Source organism: Bos javanicus, chromosome 27 (genome assembly GCF_032452875.1).
Source record: "Bos javanicus breed banteng chromosome 27, ARS-OSU_banteng_1.0, whole genome shotgun sequence".
Classification (NCBI taxonomy): Eukaryota; Metazoa; Chordata; class Mammalia; order Artiodactyla; family Bovidae; genus Bos; species Bos javanicus.
Window position 1 is genome coordinate 17652880 of NC_083894.1, and position 8923 is coordinate 17661802.

The 8923-nt window shown below is 43.1% G+C and overlaps 1 protein-coding gene across 1 annotated transcript; it reads left to right on the forward strand.

The window, feature by feature from the left end:
• The first annotated feature begins 1510 nt into the window (after positions 1–1510).
• On the forward strand, positions 1511–8718 carry TRIML1 (tripartite motif family like 1). Its single transcript, XM_061404272.1, has 6 exons — positions 1511–2069; positions 2507–2602; positions 3637–3867; positions 5574–5596; positions 5779–5876; positions 7814–8718. Exons 1-6 carry the CDS (start codon positions 1644–1646, stop codon positions 8362–8364), a joined length of 1425 nt encoding a protein of 474 aa, XP_061260256.1. The 5' UTR covers positions 1511–1643; the 3' UTR covers positions 8365–8718.
• The last annotated feature ends 205 nt before the right edge of the window (positions 8719–8923 follow it).

The following is an 8923-nucleotide window of genomic DNA, read 5'->3' on the forward strand; positions in this document are numbered from 1 at the left end:
TATGATTAAAACATTAATGACTTTAGAAAAATGAGTTTTGACTAGGAGGATGGAAGGCGGAGGCAGAATCATTTCAGGCTTGAAAACGTCTTTTGACAAAAGTTCAGGATAAGGAAACATTTAACATCTTGTTGGAGATGATTGGGAAAGAAGAATCAGTTGGGAGCATGAATGTCAGAAAGAAATTATTAGGATAACACGAGTATGGAGAACCATGAAAGGTTGCCAAGTTGGAGAGTGAGAAGAGAAAAATAGAAATAAAGTATGATGAACATGATGGGGGTATAGAGCTGGTTAGACTCTGAGGAAGAGCTTTTAAGATTGCACTTCCTGGTATGCAGGGAGTGGAGGACGTACCATGACAAGACTCGATTCTTCTGAACATATGACAGCAAATGTATAGGATTTAGCACTAATTTCAGAGGTGGTTGTACACAGTCTGCAAATCGAACATTTAGTTTTTTCATCAGTATAAAAATAACATCTACATACTTAATTTCTGTCCAGTAAGAAGTGATGAGGTTTAAGAAGGTCTAGTTTAAAAATTTTCAAAGGGTGAAAAGAAACGGGCAAAATTATGTTTATCCTGAAATACAATTTCTTTCCATCCACTCCACAGTGTCATGGCTCCCCGTGGCAACTTCCAACAACAAAGATGTTCTTGGTGCTTTCTGTGGTGGCAGAGAGGTGAGTATCATAGTCTGTAGGGCAGAGCAATACATCTAACTCTAGTAATCCATTGTACATCAAAAGTCAGGGAATGCTTCAGTGGCATTAGTCTCAATTGGGGGAATGAATAAAATTAAATCAAAGGACACAGTACCTGATAAAGGAGCGAAAAGCTTGTAGGCTTTGGGCAAAGAAAGAAAAGGCCCTAAAGAGAGAAGGAATGTATACTATAGTTTTCTTCCTTCAGTATCTCAACTAGATTCCATTAGTGGAAAGATTTGGCTGAGACTCTAATTCCGATATTATCAGAGATCATTATAATTTAAATCTCTGTACTGGTTTATACCAAATTACCCAACCCTCCGGAGAAGGCAATGGCACCCCACTCCAGTACTCTTGCCTGGAGAGTCCCATGGATGGAGGAGCCTGGTGGGCTGCAGTCCATGGGGTCGCTAGGAGTTGGACATGACTGAGCGACTTCGCTTTCACTTTTCACTTTCATGCATTGGAGAAGGAAATGGCAACCCACTCCAGAGTTCTTGCCTGGAGAATCCCAGGGACGGGGGAGCCTGGTAGCTGCCATCTATGGGGTCACACAGAGTCGGACACGACTAAAGTGACTTAGCATAGCATACCCAACCCTCCAGCCTAAAACCAATGTGTCTCAGTGGTTTGATGGTACTATTTATACATAGTAATCAACTCTTGAAATGACAACTCTTAGCAGCAAGTATCTTCAGAATCCAGCATGTGGCTTGCATGACATTCCTTAAAAGTTTGGGGTTGATGATGAACCCAGCATACAGGAGTTCCAAATTAAGTCATAATTGGCTTTGTGTCAATGGGTGAAATTAGTCACAGAGGAGAGTAAGAATTTTGTGTAATAACAACATAGCAAATGATTACCCACTTGTTACTCGAAACAATAGACTCTGGGGGAGCATTTTCAAATCCCAGAATAGAGACTTGCTGATATGTCCTTCTTTGAGAAAATGTCTACAGCAGATCTGATGGAGAATCTCAGGGAGGAGCTGACCTGTTTCATCTGCTTGGACTATTTCACCAGCCCAGTGACCACCGAGTGTGGGCACAGCTTTTGTCTGGTGTGTCTCCTGAGAAGCTGGGAGGAACATAACACCCCCTTGTCATGTCCTGAGTGCTGGAGGACCTTGGAGATCCCGCATTTCCAGCCCAATGAGCGTCTGGGGAGGCTGGCTGGCATCGGCAAGCAGCTCAGATCCCAGGTCCTGCAGAGTGAGGGCAACCAGGGCAGCTACGAGAGGATGCTGGCTGCCACCAGGATGTTGTCTGATGAGGAGCCGGGGGGCCACAACTTCTTAACCCAAGGCCACGGAGTAAACAGAATGAATCTCTCCAGTGAGGCTGAGGAACATCACAAAGTAAGATGGGAGGCTCGATATGAATTTCAGAACACAAATCAGATTCTATCGCATAAGGTGATGTTAGTTGCTCAGTTACGTCCGACTCTTTGCCCACCAGGTTCCTCTGTCCATGGGATTCTCCAGGCAAGAATACCGGAGTGGGTTGCCATGCCCTTCTCCAGGGGATCTTCCTGACCCAAGGATCAAACCCGGATCTCCCACCTTGCAGGCAGATTCTTTACTGTCTGAACCACCAAGGAAGCCCCAGCTGCCATAATATTTTCTATGGGTGACAGTCATGGGTGTTAATCTCCAGGCACCATATCACAAATCTGGGCATGGATCCTTTTTCCCCTTTTGATCTAAAGTCTCAGTCATCTTGTTAGTGGTCCTCAAGACCCCTTCATGACCTGGTGCTCTGCTCATTTACCACAAAGAGTTTGTTTCTATTGCAGGAGAAACTCCAGGAAATACTAGACATTTTGTGTAAAAAGAGAAAGGAAACAGAGGTTATATTAAACCATGAGAAGGAGAGAGTGATATTGTGTAAGGTCAGTATCTGTTTTACTTTTCCATTTTGTATGTGATTCTACAAGGGGGCCTAGAGGGATGCTTCATGGAGCATGAGAAGAAAATGACAGAACTTACCATCTCCAGTGCTGCAGTGTGGAGTATCCTTGCTCTGGGCTGCCTACCTCTGTTTGTCCATCTGAAGACTCAGCTCAATTCTCCCATCGCCTGGCTGGCTTATTTTTCCCTTCTTTGTACCTATACCACATGGTGGCTACCTATATTTCTGCTCTGATTATAATTGTGAAATATATGTTATAGATATATCATATAGAATGGAAACTGATTGAAAAAAAGAATATCTCAAATGATTTAGGGGAAAAAGGGCAGATAAAAAAGAAACAAAGAGGAAGGAAAATTGAAGCAAAATACGGTGTGGATTGGTACACCTGAACAAGAGCTCGAGGTTAGCTGCAGACTAGAATTTAAGCTATATAGCAAAGAACAGAACTAAATGTCTAATTAGATTTTTTAAAAGCATGTTTTTGATTATCTCAATAACCTCTGACTTCTTACATGGGAGCATTGGTGATGTTCATTTCTATTCCTAGTATGTGACCCATTGTCTACTTTCATTGACTAAATGTTTGATGAATAAATGAATTCATGCTTCCCCCACCTTAATTTTTGTCCTAACTTTATTTTGCTTTACTTTTAAAAAATAATAGTACTCATCACCACCTATCATAATTTGCTTGTTTATTTTTTGTTGCTTCCACTAGAATGACAATCTCCTAGGAGTAGAATTTTTGATTTTTTTTTTTTTTACTACTATAAGCTACAACACACAGCTCCTAAAATATCAAACTATCCACCTAGCTAGTCAACAGAATGTATGTGTTATGTGTCAGGTTTCAAGAATTGTCACAGTGAAACTCCAGGACTTTGTAAGAGTTAAAAATCTACTTAAGTGATTCTGTGACTAACTTTGTTGTCCGTGTGTGTGTGTGTGTGTGTGTGTGCGTGTGTGTGTGCGTGTGTGTGTGCGCGTGTGTGCATGCTGGTGTGACGGCAGGAAGAGACAAAGACCTGTAAGCAGGTTGTCCTGTCAGAATATGCAAAAATGCACCAGTTCCTGAAGGAGGAGGAGCAGCTGCAGCTGCAGCTGCTGGAAATGGAGGAACGAGAGAACCTGAAGAAACTGCGGGACAATGAGATCAGGCTGACCCAGCAGATGCGAAGCCTGAGCAAAATGATGGAACAGATAGAGTCCACGTGTCAGAACTCGATTATAGAGTCTTTCGAGGTAAGAACATTGGAGAAACGAATGAAAAAAAACCCCTTATGTCATCTATCATATTTCAAGTTGCACAGAATAAAGTTTTCTTTATTTACTTGAAAAATTAAGTTCTGGCCCCCCAAGAAAACTTTCTTAAAGAATGACTGTTCTCTGTATAGTGTAAATAAAATTTTGAAGAGGAAAAGGTAAAAAAAGAAAAGAGGAATGTCCATCCAAACAAGTCAAATTATGACTCCAATTTTTTTGTGTACCTGCCTTATTGCAATCTCAGCTTTGCCAAATATTTTATATTTAATGAACATTGTGTACTGGGCACTTTAAATTACATCTTCAAAAAGACCCGATGAGGTTAAATGCTATTATTTAACTATTATGATATTTAACTATTATGATATAACTATTATTTAACTATTATGATATTTAACTATTATGATATTTACTATAGGTGATCGGTAGTGATAAAACGGGTTGAAGTGAAGTGAAGTTGCTCAGTCGTGTCTGACTCTTTGTGACCCCATGGACTGTAGCCCACCAGGCTTCTCCGTCCATGGGATTCTCCAGGCAAGAATACTGGAGTGGGTTACCATTTCCTTCTCCAGGGGATCTTCCCAACCCAGGGCTCAAACTCGGGTCTCCCGCATTGGAGGCAGACGCTTTAACCTCTGAGCCACCAGGGAAGCCCTAAAACGGGTTAATGGAGGCAGTTATTTTGTTTTATTTTAACTTTTTATTTCATATTGGAGTATAGCCCATTAACAATGTTATGATAGTTTCAGGTGAACAGCAAAGGGACTCAGCCATCCATATACATGTATCCATTCTCCCCAAAACTCGACTTTCATCCAGGTAATAGTGGCAGTTATTTAGTAGTTCAGATAATTTGCCTGTCAAATAGCTAGTAGGTGATAGAACCCATGTATTTGTGTACTGAGTCCACATTCCTCACCATCTTTCCTCTACTAACTTTCTAGGCTACTATTGAGTTCTTTGGGACCTTTCTAAACATAAGCTGTGTTCCAGTTTCCTGTTTCCGGCTTCAAATCACTTTCCTAGACTAGCTCCCCAGAATGCTGCTATTTAATTTATTGCCTTCCCAATAAGCCAGTTCAGGCTTTCTAGGTGGCACTGCTGGTAAAAAAAAAAACCTGCCTGCCAATGCAGAAGACCTAAGAGACCTGGGTTCCATCCCTGGGTCAGGAAGATCCCCTGGAGGACAGCACAGCAACCCACTCCATTATTCTTGCCTGGAGAATCCCATGGACAGAGGAGCCTGGTGGGCTACAGTCCATGGGGTCGCTAAGAGTCGGACACAACTGAAGTGAGACTTAGCACGTACAATAACCCAGTCTAACCATACACAGGCTTAGTTTCACCTCTCACAAAGCTACTTCCCTTTGCTTATTTCTACCTCCCAGAGACATCATTAGATAATAAGGCCAATAGTTTGACTCCTTTCTCAGCCAAGTTCTGTTGACAAAGGATGGTATGAGAAAAAGAGATCTTTAGTTATTGTGAGAAACATTTCACATTCACAAGCACTCATCCTAGAAGAAGTTCGAGACTTTTTTCTGCCACACGATCTCCCATTCAAAGTATTCTTGAGCCATGGGAAGGGGACTCTATGAAATCTGCAAAGGACTGTATTCAAAATGGACTGTCTTTGCTAGCGCTCAGAGTGCAGAAAACTAACTTTCTTTCTTTTATACCCTTAGGATGTGAGAGGAATACTGGAAAGGTAGGTTTTTCTTCTGTGTTCAGTCGTGTAAGGAATGGGGTGGTGGTGCTGATGCAATAGGTTTTCAGAGAGGGGATGAAAGTGTCCAAGCTGTTGGGGCAGAAAGGGCTGGATACTCACGTTGGAGCAGGTCATGCGGTCTGTGCGGAGGAGACCAAGTGACCGTCTCTGCCCTCCCGTAGGAGCGAGCCCCTCTTGCTTCAGTGTCCAGAGGCCATCAGCACGGAACTGACTCTGTGCCACATCACAGGAATGAGGGAGATGCTAAGAAAATTCAGCAGTAAGTCAGCATGATTTGTCAACCCTCTAGGGGCTTTCAGAGTTGATGGGTGCAGGGTGGGCACAGACCATCTCTGCTGGAATGGGCAGAAGCACTGAGACTTGACTGATGTTTGATCTGACTTTGTTTTCTGTCTGAGTCCTGCTCCTTCCTCTGTTTGCATGGTCCTGTTTTGTCCATCCCGTCGCCTTGTACATGCACACACACAGAACTCCTCAGGGGGTTCTGCGTTGCTCCCTCTGTTCTTGTGAGGATAAAAGCTGATCTAAACTCTTAAATCTCAGTGAGGGAACATTCAAAGAACTATCCTTTTAGAATGCTCCAAATATTTACACTGGCTAAGACTTAGAGAGGTGAGCACTAGGTTTCACCTTTTATCTTGTTGACAATCTGACCTTCAGAGAAAGGCCTAATGGATGCTGGACTCAACAGATATTTGAGAAGTGCCTACTATGTGCTATAGTAGGGACTGTGCTCTTAGGTTCTGTGGTGCAAAGTGGTAAAGAACCCACATGCCAATGCATAAGAGAGACATAAGAGGCACGGGTTTGATCCCTGGGTCAGGAAGATCCGCTGGAGGAGGGCATGGCAACCCAGTCCAGTATTCTTGCCTGGAGAATCCCATGGATAGAGGAGCCTGGCAGGCTACGGTACATAGGGTTGCACAGAGTCAGACACAACTGATGCGACTTAGCACACATGCAGCACGCATGCACATATTTACAATGATGAATGAGACACACTTACTTCTGCTTTTGTAGATCTTACAGTGAGATTGAGGAGACTGATGTTAATCAAACAGATAGTGATGATTGGGATTTGATCTACAAAGAAAAGTATAAAATGATATGATGGGGGTGCCTGATCTTGTCTGGATAATCAATGATAGTTACTCCCAGGAGGCTGGGAGAGGTGGTCTCTCACGGGGTTCAAAACGAGTTTCATCGAATGATCATTGGCAGTTGCACTATATCTGTGCTCAGTCAGGTCCGACTCTTTGTGACCCCATGGACTGTAGCCCACCAGGCTCCTCTGTCCATGGGATTCCTCAGGCAAGAATACTGAAGTGGGTTGCCATTGCCTACTCCAGGCGAATCTTCCAGATCCAGAGATCCAACTTGTGACTCTTGTGTCTCCTACATGAGCAGGCAGATTCTTTACCACTAGCGCCATCTGGGGAGCCCTAACTCATAGGAAGTTATTAATACATTTAAGCTTGAGATAATGAAAAATGCGGATTAGGAATTGCTATTCAAACACTCGGCAACTTTGTAATCTTGGCCCAGTTTCCTAACCTCTACGAACCTCAGTATTTTTTTCTTTTATAAAAATGGAAAGAAGATAATAATATTTGCCATGATTAAATGAGATAATGTACAGAAAATGCCTGGCACCAAGTAGTTAAGTAACCGATAACTTTTTCTCCCACTCAAACTCAAGAACCATAACCAACCCTGGCTAAAACAAATACAAATGACAAAATATATGACCTGTGTGGATAAACAGCTCTTAGTTCTACAAGTGTCTTTTAAACAGAACCACTTCCACTCCATTATCAGAGATCTAATATCATTCTCCACATGATTTATTGGTTTCCTTTTAGAGATCCACTCTCTATGTTTTGTGATACAGTAAAATAAGGGTCTCAGAGACACTGTTCCAATCAGGACAAAAATCCCCACCACCGTCACCTAAATTAAATTTTAAACAATAGGACTAGGGGCTTCCCTCGTGATCCAGTGGTTAAGACTCCATGCTTCTATTGCAGGGGTTATGGGTTCTGTCCCTGGGAGGGGAACTAAGATCCTGCATGCTGAGTGGCTCAGTCAAAAAAAAAAAAAAAAAGGACTAGATACTAAGACCTTAATTTAAATTCCACATACGTAAGAGAGTTTTCTAGAATGCAAATGGGGATTCATTCTTTTCTCCTTTTGCAGCGGATATAACCCTAGATCCAGCCACAGCCAATGCCTACCTAGTCTTGTCTGAGGATCTGAAAAGTGTGAAACATGGAGGAATCCGACAGCAGTTGCCTGACAACCCTGAAAGATTTGACCAGTCTGCCACGGTGCTGGGCACTCAGGTCTTCACCTGCGGGAGACACTACTGGGAGGTGGAAGTAGGCAACAAGACGGAGTGGGAGGTGGGCATCTGTAAGGACTCAGTGAGCAGGAAGGGGAATCTCCCCAAGCCTCCTGGGGACCTCTTCTCACTTATAGGCTTAAAGATTGGAGATGATTATAGTCTTTGGGTCTCATCACCTTTGAAAGGCCAACATGTCAGAGAGCCAGTGCATAAGGTTGGCATCTTCTTAGACTATGAGTCCGGACATATAGCGTTCTACAATGTGACAGACGAGTCCCTCATCTACAGCTTCCCTCCAGCCTCTTTCCAAGAGGCTCTCAGGCCCATCTTCTCCCCTTGTCTCCCAAACGAAGGGACCAACACAGGCCCTCTTGTCATCTGCTCGCTGAATCACCACGTCTGAGGGAGACGCCCTCAGCCTTCTCGGAGAGTGAGGTCTAAGACCAACTGTAACTATTCATTAGGATGATTAATGCATTGATAGTATTAACATCAGGTGATCTGAAAGAAAGCACCGCCCCCCCCCCACAACCCTCAAGAGTTTCTATTGTCTTGAGCCCCCACTGAACAGCCAAATTGGATAATCAACTTCTAACACCAATAGGAGAAAGCTGACTTTATCCTGTGTCTTGAATCAAATTCACTATCTAGACTGCCCCCTATATGTGCTGATCACTGAAAATGTAAAGATAGAACTAGTTCCTAGTAACCTGAATCCCATTGTCATAGGCCAGGTTTATAAATCTATGTCATTTTTTTCAAGTGTATTTATTTATTTGACTCTAAAAAGCTCTACTATTTGCATGTGTCTGTCTTATGTGTAAAGCTCTGTGTGCCAGGGCAAACCTAACTCCTCCAGGGGGCTGGAGGCATGGGTTCTCCTTATTGTTCATGACTCGGCCTTCTCTGAAAAAGTGCTTTTCTTCCCATCCTGTGGGGCCTGAAGAGTTGGTCCTCAGGAA